The 20,241-nt window shown below is 39.7% G+C and overlaps 1 protein-coding gene across 1 annotated transcript in view; it reads left to right on the forward strand.

The window, feature by feature from the left end:
* Nucleotides 1-2,094, forward strand: part of LOC126284410 (serine/threonine-protein phosphatase 6 regulatory ankyrin repeat subunit C-like) — a 312,174-nt gene extending 310,080 nt beyond the window's left edge. The window contains exon 19 of the mRNA XM_049983326.1: nt 1,286-2,094. Coding sequence (XP_049839283.1) covers nt 1,286-1,762 — 477 coding nt within the window. The 3' untranslated portion in view covers nt 1,763-2,094. The remainder of the gene's footprint in view (nt 1-1,285) is intronic.
* Nucleotides 2,095-20,241: the final 18,147 nt, after the last annotated feature.

The following is a 20,241-nucleotide window of genomic DNA, read 5'->3' on the forward strand; positions in this document are numbered from 1 at the left end:
GACCTAGAAGCACTCAATACACTTTCATGATCACAATGCCACAAATACAGAATACATCACATACATTCAGCAACAGAAAGATTCACATTCAGCGGAAAGGAAGGAGGAAGGGGATTTATCGACATAAAATACCTACATTATGGACAGGTAGACAATTTAAGGAAATTCTTTCTAGAATGAGCAGAAACTAGCAAAATACACAAAGCAATCACTCATATAAACACATCGGCTACACCACTGCAATTTCATAATCACTTCTACAACCCTTTAGATCACATATCATCAACAGATACAAAGAAAGAAAATTGGAAAAAGAAAACACTACATGGCAAGCACCCGTATCATCTAACACAGCCGCACATCGATCAAGACGCATCCAACACATGGCTAAGAAAAGGTAATATATACAGTGAGACGGAGGGATTCATGATTGCAATACAGGATCAAACAATAAACACCAGATATACAGCAAGCATATTATTAAAGATCCCAATACCACGACAAATAAATGCAGACCTTGCAAACAACAAATAGAAACAGAAGAGCACATCACAAGTGGATGTACAATACTAGCAAATATAGAATACCCCAGAAGACATGACAATGTAGCAAAAATAATACATCAACAGCTTGCCTTACAACATAAACTTATAAAACAACACGTTCCCACATACAAGTATGCACCACAAAATGTACTGGAGAATGATGAATACAAATTATACTGGAACAGAACCATTATAACAGATAAAACAACACCACATAACAAACCTGACATCATACTCACCAACAAAAAGAAGAAATTAACACAACTAATCGAAATATCCATACCCAATACAACAAATATACAAAAGAACACGGGAGAAAAAATTGAAAAATACATCCAACTGGCTGAGGAAGTCAAGGACATGTGGCATCAGGGTAAAGTTGACATTATACCAATTATACTATCAACTACAGGAGTCATACCACACAATATCCACCAGTACATCAATGCAATACAGCTACATCCAAACTTATATATATAACTACAGAAATCTGTAATTATTGATACATGTTTAATTACCCATAAGTTCCTAAATGCAATGTAACATATACCGTACAGTTAAAAGGAAGTCACGCTTTATCAAGGTCCGCGTCACTTTTCATTTTTGACTAGACATAACGTCTGAGAAAAGAAAGAATAATAACAATAATATAAACTTGGACAAATGTCCTTAACTACAATATAATAATCCAAGATGCATACAGTACGTATTAATGTATTTACAAAGATTTCTGTTTGCAGGTGTTGGAACATTTGATTTCTTTGGGACTATCTATGTCAGATAACTGGTGGGATCCTGATCACAAGACAACATTGCTTCATTGTGCAGCAAAATGTAATGTGGAAATGCTGAAGTATCTCAAAAACCAAGATTATATGGAACATGGCCTAGATTACAAAGGACGCACTGCATTGCATTGTGCAGTTTTGTCATCAAATCACATAGTAGCAAAGTATTTGCTGGAAGAAGTACATGTTCCGGTTGATGAGAGGGATAATGATGGCATGACAGCTTTAATGTTGGCAGCCAGCAACATGCAATATTATGACAAACAATTTGATATGTTTGAGATTCTGGTAAATGCAGGGGCAGATGTTAATATTAGAGACAGAAATGGTAAGGCTATATACGAAATGGTGGATTATACTAGGGCTGATATGACCAAAGAACTACTGGATTACATGCAGTATCGACTTTCGTCATGCATGGACAAGTAAACAATTGTGAATGTTACAAATGCATGAAATGAAGGTGTAGGATAATGTATTTAGGGATATTATCTATATGCAAGTTATTTTTGTACATTTAATTATTTTTTGGAATAAAGGTTTAAATACCATACCAAACTTTTTCTGTTTCAGATTTTTAAAAGTATGTAGACATTTGTAAATGTTTTTTGTGCGCTAATTTACCAAGAAATAAAAGGAACACAGGAAAGGGAAGGCACAGAAAGAAGCGTTTCCTACAAAATTGTGAAAAATGAGCGTATGAAATGAAGCCACTGTGTGGTGGTTCTGAGGAGAATTGTACAAATACTATTTACTGTTTTATTTGCTTCTTATTCAAATAAACATAAATGTCATGGTCACAGATACTAAGTAAAAGGAAACAAAACAACATGATACTAAAAAATAAACGCCATGAAGTAAATAACACTACATTTAATAGCAGTAATAAACACACTATAAGGTTTTATTTAATTGTACAAGATGTAATAATGATCAAATGTGGCTGGTTACAGCTGATGTGGTTGTCAAATTTAAACGTTAACCTGTGAATACATTAAACAAACTTAAATAATTTAGGAGTAAAGGAGATAGTCAATCCTTTCTCAAGCTACAGTATAAATACATACACGGGGGTAGTGGGAGAGACAGGCAGGACTCAGGAATAGGGATGGGGGAGGCAGCTTGGGATTCAGAGGGTTTACTAGCTACAAATGTGAGAGTGAGTTGGGATATGTATGAGCAAGTCATGTGATATGTGGGTGGTGAGGCTCTGGGTGTATGTGTGTACTCTAGCTTGGGAAAGGATTGATTCCAAAAGCTAGCAGATTTTCTTTATCTTTTGTGTGTGGTTGTCAATGAATTGATGCTCCTGCTACTTGTAGAATTGTCATCTTTAGTCCTAAATTATTCACTTTCTACCAGAACTTTCCTACTATATCCAAGCAAACCTAAAGAACTCAAATGTGACCTGTTTTCTCTAACAATCCATTCATTTCACTTATCTGTAACTACATGCCACAACTGAGCAGACATAACCTATTTCTATGATGAACTGAAAGAGTTTGTCAGGAGAACATTATTTAACTTGGGTTTTGAAAGGTACAATTTGTTACTAACAACCTTAAGATACTGTGAACTCCTATTGACAATATTAGGAGAAGGAAAGTTGCTACTCACCAAATAGCGGAGATACGGAGTTGCACATAGGCATAACAAAAAGACTCTCACAATAATAGCTATCAGCCATTAAGGTCTTCAACAACAATAGACACACACACACACACACACACACACACACACACTCACGCAAATGCAACTGACACACACGATTGCTGTCTCAGGCAACTGTGAGCAGCAGCACCAGTGCATGATGGGAGTGGTGACTGGTTGGGGGTAAGGAGAAAGCTGTGGTGGGGAGAGGGAGGGATAGTATGGCGGGGTAGCAGACAGTGAAGTGCTGGAGGTTAGACAGAGGGCAGGGGAGATGTGGGGAGGGGGGAAGAAATCGAAAAGGAGAAAAATAAAAAGACTGGGTGTGATGGTGGAATGATGGCTGTATAGCAGTGGAATGGGAACAGGGAACGGGCTGGATGGGTGAGGACAGTGACTAACAAAGGTTGAGGCCAGGAGGGTTACAGGAACATAGTATGTATTGCAGGGAAAGTTCCCACCTGTGCAATTCAGAAAAGCTGGTGTTGGTGGGAAAGATCCACATGGCACAGGCTATGAAGCAGTCATTGAAATGAAGGATATCATGTTTGGCATTATGTTCAGCAACAGGGTGGTCCACTTGTTTCTTGGCCACAGTTTGTCACTGGCCATTCATGAGGACAGACAGCTTGTTGGTTGTAATGCCTACATAGAATGCAGCACAGTAGTTGCAGCTTAGCTAGTAGATCACGTGACTGGTTTCACAGGTAGCCCTGCCTTTGAGGGAATAGGAGACATTAGTGACTGGACTGGAGTAGCTGGTGGTAGGAGGATGTATGTGGCAGGTCTTGCATCTAGGTATGAGCCATGAGGTAAGGAATTGGGAGCAGGGGTCGTGTAAGGATTGACAAGTATATTGTATAGGTTCATTGGACATTGGAATACCACTGTAGGAGGGATGGGAAGGATAGTGGGCAGGACATTTCTCATTTCAGGGCACAATGAGAGGTAATTGAAACCCTGGCAGTGAATGTAATTCAGTTCCTCCAGTCCTGGGTGGTACTGAGTTACAAGGGGAATGCTTCTCTGTGACCAGGACTTTCGGAGGTGGTGGAAGACAGACGATAAGGCACAGGAGATTTGTTTTTGCACGAAGTTGGGAGGATAATTATGGTCATTGAAGGCTTCAGTGAGACCCTTGGTATATTTCGAGAGGGACTGCTCATCACTGCAGGTGCGATGACCACAGGTGGGTAGGCTTATGGAAGGGGCTTCTTTGTATGGAATGGGTGGCATCTGTCGAAGTGGAGATATTGCTGGTGGGTAGTAGGTGTGATATGGACAGAGGTACTGATGTAGCCTTCTTTGAGGTGGAGGTCAACACCTAGGAAGGTTGCATGTTGGGTTGATTAGGATCAGGTGAAGCAAATGGGGGAGAGGTTGTTGAGGTTCTGGAGGAATGTGGTTAATGTATCCTCACCTTTGATCCATATAGCAAAGATGTCATCAATGAACCTGAACCAGGTGAGGGGTTTAGGATTCTAGGTTTTTAGGAAGGATTCCTCTAGATGGCCCATGAATAGTTTGGCATAGGATGGTGCCTTGCGGGTGCCCATAGCCGCACCCCAGATTTGTTTGTAGGTAATGCCTTCAAAGGAGAAGTAATTGTGGGTGAGGTTGTAGTTGGTCATGGCGACTAGGAAGGAGGTTCTTGGTTTGGAATACATCGGTCATTGGGAAAGGTAGTGTTCAATAGTGGTAAGATCATGGGCATTAGGAATGTTAGTGTACAGGGAGGTGGCATCAATAGTGACAAGCAGGGCACTGTGTGGTAAAGGGACAGGAACTGTGGACATCTACATCTACATGGATACTCTCCAAATTACATTTAAGTGCCTGGCAAAGGGTTCATCGAACCACCTTCACAATTCTCTATCATTCCAATCTCGTATAGTGCACAGAAAGAATGAACACCTATATCTATCCATACAAGCTCTGATTTCCCGTATTTTATTGTGGTGATCGTTCCTCCCCATGTACTTCGGTGTCAACAAAATATTTTCAGATTCGGAGGAGAGAGTTAGTGATTGGAATTTTGTGAGAAGATTTCGTCACAAGGAAAAAGTATTTCTTTTAATGATGTCCAGCCCAAATCCTGTATCATTTCTGTGACACTCCCTCCCATATGTCATGATAGTACAAAACATGCTGCCTTTCTTTGAACTTTTTCGATGTACTCCATCAATCCTACCTGTTAAGGATCCCACACTGCACAGCAGTATTCTAAAAGAGGACAGACAAGCATAGTGTAGGCAGTCTCCTTAGTAGGTCTGTTTTATTTTATAAGTGTCCTGTCAATAAAATGCACGCTTTGGTTAGCCTTCCCCACAACATTTCCTATGTGTTCCTTCCAATTGTTCCACTCACTGGAGGAAATGGTTGGTATCTTCTATATAGGATTGTTGGTTCCGGGTGATAGGTTGAAGGTGTTGGTCTACGAGAGCAGAGATTCTCTGAGTGGGTGCAAAGTAACCAGCCACAATGGGGCATCCTGGGTGGTTAGGTTTATTGACTTTAGCAAACATGCTGAAGTTAGGAGTCCAGAGAGCGATAGGAGTGAATAAAGAGATGGGCTCTGGAGAGAGGTTTTGGGATGGGCCTAAGGATTTGAATAGTGACTGGAGATTCTGCTGGATTACTGGACTGGGATCACTGAGGCAAGGTTTGTTGGTGGAATTATCTGACAGCTGGCGGAGTCCTTCCACCAGGTAGTTCTTGCAGTTCAAAACAACAGTGGTGGAGCCATTGTCTGCAGGTAGGATTATAAGGTTGGGATCAGTTTTTAGATGATGTACTGTATTTGTATTTCTTTATTGGTCCTGTAAATCGTGTTTAGGTACATATTTTGCACAAATGATGTAGGACAAGTCAGGTTGGTACAGTATATACATCATCATAGACATTGTTATTTTGAAAGGATAAATAATTAAAAATTATTCAATACATGTTGAATATTGCTGAGAAATTTAATATAATAAAATAAAATGATAGACTTATTAAGAATATTTGAGCAATTACTCTACACTTTTCTGATACTCTAAAAACTCGGAAACAGAATGGAAGCAGTGGTCAAGCAAGTACTCTTTCAGTTTCACTTTAAACTTTTGTAAATTTTGCATATGTTTCAAATAGGATGGCATGTGATTGTACAGCATTATGCCAGCATGATACACTCCTCTCTTACAAATGTTCCCCCTGAGCAGCCATAGCGTACGGATCTCCGTGCCGGCATGTTCACAGGAGCTCAGTCCGTCAGTTCATCTGATGATGGCGACATGTTTGATCGCCGAAATATTGTGCCCGTTGGACACTATAGACCGGCAGTACACCCGTGGATAAATTTCAAACAGTTTCCAATTCCTAACTATTTAACTGATAAATTGTTTCAACTATTGTAATCATAATTTATTAGCTAGACAGATGTTGGCTAACACATCATTTTACTGGACTGATATGTTATGTTTTACTGGACTGATATGTAACATCACGTATCCACCCACTTAGATGAATGATGTCACAAGTATGTAAATTGATAGCAAATAACTATGAATTAATTCCTGCATTTTTGGATGCAACAGTTTTATGTTGTTCTACTGACTTTCTAATTTTCATTTTCTTCATAAAGTGTTGCATCATTTATTTATTCTAAATAGAAATCAAGTGAACATCAGTTTCTTTTACGTCTTTAATCTTACCTAACATTGTCCAGAACTTACTTGAGACAGCAGTTCTGTTACAGTCCTGTACATGTTGAAGTATATGGACAAGAGAAGGGTTTATTCTGTGGAACTATTGACTCAGGAAAGAGGAAGTATAGAATGGTACCCCTGGTGAGGAAGAATGACAGGAAAGGTAAGACTAGGAATGTCAGAATGGAAAATAAAAAAGACGAGTAGCCCCAAAGACAAGCACTCAACTGGCTGCCCTCCCAAGAAACATTCCCTGGAAGGTAGTCTACTGGTGGGGCAGGGGATGAAGATCTTTTCCAAACTTACAGAAAGGACAGCACCAGCTTCAACTCCACATGCCCCCAGAACTGGTTCCAATACCCTAATATAGAAGGTCTATGGAGAGAGTAGCAAAAAATCTAGTAAATTCTATCCAGCTCACAGAAAACTAAAAAAGAAGCTCTGAGTATTCATCTACAACTCTTACTTGCTCTCAAATTCTTTCGAGTAAGTCTAGATAGTGCAAGGGTTTTCTCTTTCTTGAAGTGGACATCTTACTAATTTTGGAGGGACACCCGCCTTCCACCAGACTTTTCCTTTGAAATGACTGCTGTTGCACAGTAACAGGTGCTGGTATGTTCACAAATGGGGTTTATTATCCCAGTGACAAATTGATTCAACTATCAACAATAAGGTCATATAACCAACTAAAAACATTAACAGACTCTCCTTATGGTTTGAGTCAAATGAAGTTCTGTTCGATAGTTACTGATTCCCATAACTACAGAATGTCACACTGTTTTGCAGGCTCTGAGACCCCCACCTGCTCTGATGTCATGAGCAGCCATCTGATGCCTCCAGAATATCTCCAACATAAATCACCAAATTTTCTTTTACCTATAACTATTATTACTTATGCCTAATCTCCTGTGACTCAAAACCAAGCCTTATGTAAGTTTCTATGAACACCAACACACTTGATCTTTCAGTAGCAAGGGTGCAAATCACCAACTCCAATTACCACCATGCACATTTTCAACCTTACAATACACAAAGAGCTTGCCTAATTATAGTAAATTAAGCTAACCTTAGCTAAGAAGTTTGTATAATCCAAACCATAGAACTTAGTAGACTGAAAGTAATATAAAATCCCTTTTTACCAGAACACCTAGTAATGGAAAATCCAGGATAGAATGTAACAATACTATGAAAATGATACTTGCTACTCACTATACAGGGTAAGTCACCTAACGTTACCACTGGATATATTTTGTAAACCATATCAAATACTGACGAACCGATTCCACAGACCGAACGAGAGGAAGGGGCTAGTGTAATTGTTTAATACAAACCATACAAAAATGCATGGAAGTATGTTTTTTTTTAACACAAACCTACGTTTTTTTAAAAATGGAAACACGTAAGTTTTGTTAGCACATGTGAACATATAAACAAATACGTAATCAGTGCCATTTGTTGCATTGTAAAATGTTAATTACATCCGGAGATATTGTAACCTAAAGTTGACGCTTGAAACATCCGACACGTTCAGTTGCGTGTTGTAACAAACACGGGCCACGGTCGGCGAGCAGCATCTGCAGGGACATGTCCCACTGGAAACACATCGACGTATGTGCTATCAGCATGATGGTGCACCTGCACATTCTGCAATTAACATTAGGCTGACCCTCGACAGGATGTTCGACAGGCGTTTCATAGGACGTGGAGGACGCATAAATTGGCCAGCCCGTTCTCCTGATCTTACACCTCTGGACTTCTTTCTGTGGGGTACATTAAAGGATAATGTGTACCGTGATGTGCCTACAACCCCAGAGGATATGAAACAACGTATTGTGGCAGCCTGCGGCGACATTACTCCAGATGTACGACATTCATTACGCCAGAGATTGCAATTGTGTGCAGCAAATGATGGCCACCACATTGAAATCTATTGTCTGACATGTCGGGACACACTCTATTCCACTCCGTAATTGAAAACGGAACCATGTGTGTACGTGTACCTCACCCCTCATGGTAATGTACATGTGCGTCAGTGAAAAAGACCAATAAAAAGGCATTAGCTTGTGGACGTAATGTGCTGTTCCAGTCTCTTCTGAACCTAAGGTCCATCACCATTCCCTTTGGATCCCTACGTAATTCTGTACTCTCCGATACACACGATCGAACAGTGGAGGAGTGGTACTCAGTTGTCAACTTTAGGTTACAAATATCTCTGGATGTAATTAACTTTTACAATTCAACAAATGGCACTGATTACGTATTTGTTTATGTGTTCAGATGTGCTAACAAAAGTATCGGGGTTCCATTTAAAAAAATGTAGGTTTGTGTTAAAAAACATACTTCCGTTTTTTTTTTTTTTTTTTTTTTTTTTTTTTTTTTTTTTTTTTTTTTTTTTGGCCAATTACACTAGCCCATCTCCTCAGGTTCGGTCTGTGGAATCGATTCGTCAGTATTTGATGTGGTTTACGAAATATATCCAGCGGTAATGTTGGATGACTCACCCTGTATAGTGGAGATGCTGTGTCACACATAGGCACAATAAAAAGACTATCAGAAAGTGAGCTTTTGGCCAACAAGGCATTCATCAGAAACAGACAACATACACACAAACACTCCCACAACTGCAACTCACACACACATGACCACAGCCTCTGGCTGGTGTATACTGCACTCTGTCCTTGTCAGGGCTATTGAGGAGCTACTTAATTGAGAAGCAGCAGCTCTGGTCAGGAAAACTGACAACGGCTGGGAGAGCAGTGTGTTGATCACATGCTTCTCCATATCCACATCCAATGATGCCTGTCAGTTGAGTATGATGCAGCAGTTGGTCAGTACCATTGAGCTTTCCAAGGCCTGTTGAGATGGAGAGAGGAGTACACTTTTTAATAATTTTTTGTACATATTAACAATGCAAAAACACAGATATTTGCTTTTGCATTTTATTCATCATCATTTTATTAATAAGTGGGAGTTCGCCCAAATATCTGAGTGGTCAGCATGACAGAATGCAAAGGGTTAGATTCCCGGCAGAGTTGGAGATTTTCTTCACCCAGGGACTGGGTGTTGTGTTGCCCTCATCATCATCATCTCATCTCTATCATCAATGCACAAGTCGCCGAGGTGGTGTCAACTCAAAAGACTTGCATCAGGTGACTGGTCTACCCCATGAGAGGCCATAGCCACATGACATTTCATTTCAATAAGTAAGAACAATGACAGAAAGAAACTAACAGACATTTAAATGAAAAGATAAAAAAAAAATCTGCTCACCAAGCAGCTGCAGAAGAACGCACATATAAAGAAATTGAAATTACCAGGCTCTTAGAGCCAGTGGCAGTGAGATGGGAATCATTTTAATTTTTTCCATGACTGAGAACTGAAAAAGTTTGTTCACGCAAGTAATTGCTAGCCTTTTCAATTCTTCAAAATTATATGGCAAACTGCCATATAATTTAACAAGATTAGTGATTTGATAGAAAGAGTTTCTTAGAGTATCATTAGACAGAAGATCAATCAGATTTACTTGTAAATTACTAGTTACGTCCTCAATACCACATCAAAAAAAGTTTGCAAAAATCTTCAGTTTACCAGAAATCTTCTAAAAATCATAAAATCTCACACTGGACATATTTTCTAGCATCATTAAAATGCATTTCATTTTGTCATTTTTCCAATGAGAGTTATTAGACTTCATCAACAGCTCTTTTTACAATTTGGGAAATGGTCTAGCTTTTTCTTGTCAATATGTTTTATAAAGGACTAGTCTTTCATTTGGAATGCCAGAATTTCTGTGTGCACATCAGACATTAATTTGTGTTTTGTTGAAGCCTCAAATTCAGCATATTTAACTGATCAGTTAAATATGTCAAAAATACATGTCCCATTAACCACTGTGAATCTTTAAGTTCTGGAACACATTTGCCTTTTTCTATCACAGATGTGTTGATTTTGTTTCTGGGGTGAAAAAAATCTTTTTAGTACTTCACCTCTGCATAACCACCTCACTTCGGAATAATGCCTGACATCTCAGTGGTCTGTTGAAACTGATGAGGTATCGACCCATTTTTTTCTGATAAAGTTTACAGTGGACATCATGATGTCCATTACTTTTTCCATGAAAAAACTTTGCAGCATAGTGCTTCTTGGTGGACAATACAATGGAAAAGTATTGGGATATACCTTCTCCAGCCATTGCAATTGGAGGCGTGCATCTTGGATATTCTGGACTACTTTAACTGCTGGATACAAGTGTTGTAGAGAGTGAAGGCCACTCAGAGAATTGGGGCAAGGAATTTAGTAATTGGGTCACATCTCAACTGCTCCAGTGCCCACACGATTGCATGTAATTCCACATAGAAGACATCACGTCTTGAGGCACTTTGACTTGAGGACACGATCAGGAAAAGCAACAGAGCAACCAACCAACCTGTTTTGATCCATCCTTAAAAACAGCTGTAAAGTTGTGGTGCTCAGTTAAATTGTCCTTAAATAATATACTAAAAATATATGCAGGACCGCAACCTCTCCTGTACTGCACTATACATGAAATAACTCAGGGCCTCTGCTGTAATCAGGGTGGTAGTCATTTAAAAACCTCTGGATCTGAGCCCTTAAGTGCCACATACTGAGGGACTCCAACAGACACTTTTCACAGATCCCAAATGGCCTCTTTGTCCACAGACAATTTGTAAAGAGGCTATCCATAACCAGACAGGTAACAGTATGGTGTGCTGATGAAGGGGAAGTAGTAAGGAACTGACACACCTGATGCACCATGAGAAGCTGCTGCCATATGGTAAGTGGCAGTTTCCCTGCCCCAACTCCCAGACTTTCTGTGGGGCTGGCTCTGTAGGTTCCTGTGGTCAGTCTGATACCCGCATGGTGTGCAACATCAATCATCTTCATGTACAAAGGTCTCACTGACCTGTACAGTCTGTATACATAGTCCAGTTGCAGTTGCACAAAAGCCCTGTAAAATTGCAGGAGATGCACCATGGCTGCTCCGCTAGACCATGGCTAATACATTTCTAAATGTTTAGTGCCTTCTGGAACCTTGTCTTCAGGCCCTTCAGGTGTGGTAATCAAGACAGATTAGAATAAAAAATGAGGCCCAAAAGCCACACAGAATCTACAAAAGGGAATGTAGTGTTCCACTTACACAATTATAGGTAAAGTAAAAATAAGACGAGAATGACTAAAATGAACACATACACACACTTTCAGCAGAAAAAATAAAACCAGTCTTTGTAGCTCACTCCTTTAGCCATTTTGCTGTAACTTGCAACTGACAAATTACTGTGGCGACACTGGAGGAGGAAGAGAAAACTGCAAAATCATCTACAAATAAACATTGTACTGCAGATGTGATACTGAAACTTCCTGGCAGATCAAAACTGTGTGTCGGACCGAGACTTGAACTTGGGACCTTTGCCTTGTTTCTAGAAACAACCCCCAGGCTGTGGTTAAGCCGTGTCTCTGCAATTTACTTTCTTCCAGGGGTGCTAGTTCTGCAAGTTTTGCAGGAGAGCTTCTGTGATGTTTGGAAGGTAGGAGATGGGGTACTGGAGGAATTAAGGTTGTGAGGGTGGGGCGTGAGTTGTGCTTGGGTAGCTCAGTTGGTGGAGCACTTGCCCGCGAAAGGCAAAGGTTCCGAGTTCGAGTCTCTGTCTGGCACACGGTTTCGATCTGCCAGGAAGTTTCATATCAGCGCACTCTCCGCTGTAGAGTGCAAATTTCATTCTAGATGTGATACTGTTTATAGTTATGGCAAAGAGGTTAACACTTAAAACACTGCTCTGAGGAACACCATTCTCCAGCTCAAAACTATTCAACACCATGTTAGCAATTCGTTACTCAAAAAAGCGCTTCAGTAGGAAAGACTGGATAAAGATGGATAGACGGCCACGGAAGCCCCATTCATTGGTGGAGTTGTCCAAGAATATGGTGTCTCCAAGTAGTATCATATGATATCAAAAAATATATCTATACAATGCTGTTTATATAGGAAAGCCTGCTGAATAGCCGCCTCTAGCAAGGTCAGGTTGTTGACAGTGGGTTGAAGTCTCCTGAATCTACACTGAGAGCAACTTAGGATCTGCCTAGTCTCTCACATCCAGATCAGATGACAGTTAAACATTCACTCCAAGGTCTTTCTTAGACAGGTCATTAAGATGACACTCTGGTAACCAATGGGAGATGTTGTATCCTTTTACTTTTTGAGAAGAGATGCCAAAACTACCTCCGACCACAACTTGGGAAAGTTGCCTGTCTGCCATATAAAATTAAAACATTGTAATAGGACTTCTTTTGACTCTGGTTGCAAGTTCCACAGCATGCTGTATCGGATTTGGTTGTGACCAGGTGTGGCGTCGCAACTAGTGCGAGCGCACAGTTTTCTATCAAATATTTACTGTGAAATGTAGACAGACTGTAAAGTAGCCATCAGATTAGCATATGTGCTGTAGCGGGCAGATTACCGGTGTCCGTTCGTCTGACGTCACGACCATATGGCATGTCTGTACCGTGAGAATGTAAGACCTGTGCGCTAACTAGCCGCGTGTATAACGTGGAACTTTCATCTTTAATAACTTCTAACTGAGGAACCTGAGGAAATTAAAAGTTAATATACTAGTTTCTGTTATGAATAAAAATAAGTCATCCAAATTTGAGCTTTGAAACCTGCATATTTTGGAAATTAGAAAAATCTTACAGAAAACGCAAATTTCTACAATTTTCGAGTCTAAATAAATACCATTATGTATAGATCACCTTCAGTGACCATCCAACTATGAAACAAAATCACCTTCCGTGCTTTTGTATTTATTTTGAGAATTTTACTTTTAGAAATTCACCTATAACTTTGTTAAAACCATAAATGTTTTGAATTTTTGTGAACAGTTATTTTATATGAGTAGGTGAGAGTGAATGAGTGTGCCTGAGTGAATGAAAGAGGGACATTCGCCATTCTTTGCAAGTGTATAAAATCTATGTTGGAACTCGCAAGTGTTCAGACGATGTAACCGTGGGAACAGAGTCGCCAGTGGTTCCCCATCTTAGTGAATGTCGGATGTCCAAGAGTGTATGGTATTGTACAAGCAGCCAGAACGTTCGCGAGTATTTAAATAATTTCTGGAAATAAAGTAAAGTCTAGTTTTCCTTTCGGTTTGTTAAATTATACAGTAAATTTTGTGTAACAAGAAATCATGACGTAAATGATTCAGAAGTCATGATTGGTGCGTGCTAGATTTTGGCGCGAGGCGCACCCAAAGAGTTAATTCTGATTGGCTGTGTGATGTGTGAGCCAATGAGATGCGAGGACGGTTAGCAGACTAGGAGAGTGAGTCGCGAGTGGAGGAGGAGTCGCGAAGGAACTGTGATCGAGAAGAGACATGCTTGATGTGTCCTCGCGAATAATGTGTAAAATGAAGTCATAAAACGGCTTCATCGGTTCGGTACTGTGCGATTTGAGACTGGAAGAGTCCAGTAACGCGTAGTGTGAGTTTGAGCGAGTTGTGACTTTTCGTTCCGCGAAAGACGCGAGTAACTTTAATAATTAAAAGCGTGGCGGTACTTCGTAAACTTTTACTAAGTGCTTATGGCGAGCATTAACGTTAAAAAACGAACTATTATTGAACATCGACTGCAAACGTGTATGTTAGAAAATCGTCTGTGTTGCAGTTAAGTAAATTCCGTAACTTTGAAAGCTAATTCTGGCGGGGTTTGAGTGTGGATAGAATTGTGAACTGAACTTTCTTCAAACGTAGATTAGCGGGCTGATGATCAGGCTTAAAGACAATAAAGAGCTTAAATAGAATTACCAACTTCGCGTTCTCGTTTGAGTAAACAATTACTACCATTCCAATAACTCAATTTATTTAGGAAGATTGCTCATAGATTGTATTTCAGCAAACATGTATCGCGGCCTCCGGTGAGCGGCTATTAAATTGCAGTTTCTTCAACACTGCTTTTCTGCAATTTTTCCAGTAGCTGCTATCAGGAGAGGCGAGTGCAGCAACTACCTAAGAAACGAGGTAGGTGGATTTTCTTTCAGGGAAAGGAAACTGCGCGATAAGAGCCTGACACGTCGCACAGGTGCAGTATCACAAGCAACAGACAGTGCTGAATCCAGCTCCCACATGGATAATGCACAGTAGTAGGATTCTGAATTGTTAGACCTGAAGTCCAGCTCACCTCTTTCCATGGTGGCACAGTAATGACACAACACTGCATCTTGGTGGGAAGTAGCAGCACACAGCACAAAATGCTACGCCATTGTCTGTGAAATGTGTCCAGGTATTATTTGAAGGCAACCCCCTGTAGATAACTAACTGCATTTACCTCCTGATGGCTTCCCATACTGTAGTAGAACAATTGGAATGGTTGATAGACTCCAGGAACACTTCCCATGACCTTTTCTTGCTCTCCTTGACTATGCATCAAGCATTTGCTCTTGTTAATTGAAATGGTGCAAGATTTTCCACTGTTGGGTGGCACTTGAACCATCACATAGAAGCATGCCTGGTCTGGATGACTGAATGGCACTCATCAGTCCACCAAGGGACAGGTGGCCTCCTAGCATGACAAGAGCCCTTTGGGATGGAAAAGTCAGCAGCATTGTGAATTACTCGTGTGAGATTGTCCACCCACTCCTGGATACTGTCATGGCAATCAGCCACAGATATCTGGCTGAACAGCATCCAGTTGACTCTGCTGACCATCCATTGTGGTCATTTCCTTTCAGGATGAGGTCCATACAGCAGTTGAATGTGGAGCAGGAAGTGGTCACTAGAAGAAAGGTCATTAATGACATCCCACTGAACAGAGCCTGCAAGGGCTGGAGAGCAGTAAAAGAAGTTGATGCCTGAGAATGACCCAGCAGCAACACAGAAATGAGTGGGTGTGCATGCATTGAGGATGTACAGCAAGTGAGATGTCATGAGGCTTCAAAAAGCCCGACACCGAGGGCAAGTAGAGATGGGTGTTGAGATCTCCCAGTTCGGGAAAAGGTCAGGGTAGCTGTTCTATAAGATCTGTTAGAGCCTCAGAATCAATAGCAACATGTGGAGGTAAATGTAGTGACCAGTGATCAGTCCTGAACTGAAAGGCAGTAGATAGGGGGAGAGCAGGGGAGTTATGTATGTTATCAACAAACAAAGTGACTCTTCCCTTGCCCTTTCTCCAGCCAGGTCATCCTTGTGATAGAATGTATACCCCACAACGCAGGTACATCAGATGCTTTAAAATGTGTTTCCTGCAAATACAAGCACAGGGGGAATTCCAGGATCAAAAGTTTCAGTTCCTCCACATGTGTCCTGAACCCATTAACTTCCCACTGTAATATGGAAGCTATTTTTCATAGAGGATGCACTTTCACCCTGTCCTTCCACCACAGAGGTGAGACCACAATGGGTGGGGGCTCAGTGTTGATCCGAATGTGTGCTCCAAGCTGACATCAAGAGCCATCATCTCTGGAGGGGAGTCATAAGAGATGTCATAGAGAGAGTTGACGTCAACATTGTCAGGCTGCTTGCTTCATGTCTCCACTGGCATATGACTCTTTGTCTTAGTCCTCTTTTTTTCCTTGCCCTGGGGAGGTATCGGAGCAAAGCTGCGAAAGTGGTAAGGTGGTAATGACAGCACTGGATAGTGGTCCAGTCTGAACTGTTGGAGGAGCAGGGAGCTCAACAATGTTGGCATGAACAGCCTTGTATGAAGTTCTGGTCGAAGTTACGGGCTTTGATGTAACTGCAGCAGCACAAGTGCATTGATAAACGCAGGTATTAGTGCCAACGCTAGCAACATTTGTTTGCATAGCAGCATCTGTCTTGTGTACTGGCTGTTTAAGAACAGACGCAAAGTAGGTAGTGAATGTCGAGGGCTGAATGGTTAATTTTAGGCACAGAGTGCCTCAAGGGTCGATGCTAGAACCTTTACTGTTTATATTAATGATTAATGACCTGCCCTTGTTCATACATTCTCACACAATATTGTATGCTGATGACACAACTTTTGTACATAAAAGCTCTGATCTAGGTACACTGAAAACACTGACCAAAAGTACCCTTGCTCAGTCCTCATTATGGTTCAAAGCTAATGGCTTCTTGCTAAATGAAAACAAAACCCAGACACTTTACTTTAGCCTCAAAGAGTTTCCTAACTACCAAGAATTAGAAACTGTTAAATTTGTAGGTGTTGCTATTGACAATAAATTGACATGGGAACCACACATCAAAAATATATTGGTTAGGCTTTCAAGAGTTATTTATCTAATTAGAAATTTTAAAAAGACATGTTCCCAATGTCTATGTGAGATCAGCATATTTTGCCTTCTTCCAAAGCATCATCTCTTATGGAATCTTACGGTGGGGTAGTAGCTGTCATATAAATGACATTTTGCTTTTACAGAAGAAAGTAATAAGAATAATAATGGGTTCTGATGAAACACAACATTGTAAACCTCTATTTATTAAACTGCAGTGTCTTACAGTAGTAAACTTATTCATCTACGATGTTTTATTGTACATTAGAAACAATGCGTCTAGTTTTGTGTTGAGAAATGATATTCATAGCCACAATACTAGAAACAGAACATCTGTAGACGTGCCATATCATAGATTATCAAAATCACAGAACTCCTACCTAGTTCTTGGACTATGGATGTTTAATAGACTAAGTGCTGACTTTAAAGAACTGCTTGTAAACATTTTTAAAGATAAATTATACAAGGTACTAGTGAACAATCTATTTTATACCATTGATGAATTTTTTGAAGATGAAAATACTGTATTCTATGTGTAGGCTACTTATTTTATGTAAAGCAGTTAACATCAATATAGTAGTTTATGCATAAATATATGCTCTTGACTTTGTCTATTGCTGTAATCAACCGAATGACAATAAAATTTTATTATTATTATAGATCTTTTTGGGCTCACTATTTGACTACGTGTATCTTCCTTTCTTCAAGGAAGACACTGCAGTTCCTACTTCAGACAGGGTGATCCCCAGAGCAGTTTATACATTTGGGAGGAGATGAACAATCAACTCCTTCATGGGCTTACCACATTTGCCACAAGTCACTTCTCCTTACAACCTAAGGTGATGTGCCCAAAGAGCTGGTATGTAAAACAGTGCATAGAGTTTGGGATATATGAATGCACACTGAAATGAAAAACCTGCCTTAATGTGGTCTGGAGGTTTCATGATGCTGAAAGTTGTGATTAGTCCAATTTGACAAGATCACCATCCACCCTTTTCATGACACTCTGCACAGCAGCTACTCCTTCTTGAGACCACTCAACTTCCAGTTCTTCTTTGGGAATGCCACCAGATCCCTGCACGTCACAACAACTTTGCTGTAATTGAACATGGTATGGAGCTCAGTTTCGATTGCACACTCCCAAAGACATTTTGCTTTCTGCAGGTTTGCTGCCTGTTGGGAAGTAGAGATTTTGATCAATAGTGACCAATCGCATAACTGCTTGATTGATTTTAATGTCCCTGCAATGCCTTTAAACATTTTTAAATGTAACAAGGGGAGACTTTCTGGAAGGTTCCCTCTATCCTTTTAACTATCAAAAATACAGTATGTCCTGCAGCAAGCATTCTGTTGCTAAATACTGAACTGCTTTTCAATTCAATTTGTATTATCACATAACATGTCTTATACAATCAAAGATTGTGACATAGGTGACTTCACAGTTTTATATTATATATAATAATACTAAAAATAGACAATAAACTAATAATGTATATGGTGTAACATCTTCAGAGAGATATTTTAATGACAATTATAATGCATTGTTGCCATTCATGAAATTTTCTACACTATAGTAACACTCATCTTTCAGATATTTTTCCAGGTCTCTTTTACATTTGGGTCATCCATATCTTTCCATATTTTATTTACAAGTTTCATGCCCATATAGTATGGGGTTTTTTCATATGATTTTAAATGGTTGGTAGGTAACATGTAGCTCGTTCTATACCTAGTACATATTGATGCAAGATGAAGTTGTCCTTAAAAAGTTGTGAGTTTCTTTTCCTGAAAGTGAGAGTTTCATAGATGTATATGCTTGGAATGCTCATTAGATCTAGTTTTACAAATAAAGGTTTGCAATGTTGCTTTGGTTTTGCTCCCACCATTGCTCGGATGATTCTTTTTTGTAGTCTAAAAGCTCTAAGTAAATTTGTTTTTTCAGACCCCCAGAAAATTATACTATACCTAATGACTGAAACAAAATATGCATTATATACAGTTTTTCTTACAGCTAAATCAGTAATACTATACAAGATATTCATGATATATACAAGGCTATTCAGTCTACCCAGTATGTTGTCCACATGGTGACTCAATAACAGGTTTTTATTGACTAACACAACAAGGAATTTGACACAGCCTGCAGTCTCTAATTTCTTGTCCGTATACCTTATTTCACTTATAGACTGCGCAGATTGTTTTGCGGTAAAATGAACAATTTTAGTTTTTGTAAAATTTAATGTTAAGTTATTGTTTTTGACCCATGCCTCCACTTCCCCAAGTGTTTGTTCAATATGCTACCTCATTTTTATAACAGACTACAGCTGTTGAGTCATCTGCATAGAGGATAGTATCAGACTGGACCAGACATGATATATCATTAATATAATACAGAAAAAGCAGTGGCCCTAATATTGAACCTTGTGGAAGACCTAATGGAGTGTTTTTCCAACCAGAGAAAAATTTCTTGCCATTGATGTTAATAAGTACTCTTTGTTTTCTGTTTGCCAATTATGATGACATCCAGCTAAGAGACTTGCCTTGAAAACCATAGCGTGCCAATTTTTGGAGAAGCAGGTCAAAGGCTTTGGACAGGTCACAAAAGATGCCTGACACACACATTCTATCATCAAGACATCTGCTGACTTTTGTGATTAATTCATTTATTGCATGGATTGTGCAGTGGCCTTTTCTGAACACATATTGATTGCCTATAATAATGCTGTTAGATGAATTGTGATTTTCGATCTGATGACATGCAGCTCTTTCAAATATTTTTGAGAAAATTGGTAACAGCGAGATTGGCCTATAGTTGCGCAATCCATCTTGTTTGCCTTTTTTATGTATGGGCCAAGCTTCTGCATATTTTAATTAATCTGGGAAACATCCCTCATCAAAAGATTGGTTGATTATGAAAAGAGTGGATATGCAATACTGTGGCAGAGTATTTTTATTATTTCAGTGGGGACCTCATCCCACCCCAAAGATTTTGAATTTTTTAGGGACATTACGATTTTGGTAACATCTGAGATGGAAACATGAGAAAACTTAAAAGATAGGCAATTGCTATCTATCATGTTGGGCTTTGTTTTTGGTGGTGAACAGCCACCAAATTTGTTATAGTTTATGAATAAGTCATTGAATGATTCACGGATGGCACTGGGTTCTGTAACAGCTCTACCATTTATCACTATTTTAGAAGGGCATTTTCTCTCTGCCTCACTGCCAACTTTGCTTCTTATAACAGACCAAACAGATTTTGATTTGTTTTTTTCATTTGAAATGAAGTTATTATTCACAGTACCTTTTGC

The sequence above is a fragment of the Schistocerca gregaria genome, chromosome 1 (assembly GCF_023897955.1).
Source record: "Schistocerca gregaria isolate iqSchGreg1 chromosome 1, iqSchGreg1.2, whole genome shotgun sequence".
Lineage (NCBI taxonomy): Eukaryota > Metazoa > Arthropoda > Insecta > Orthoptera > Acrididae > Schistocerca > Schistocerca gregaria.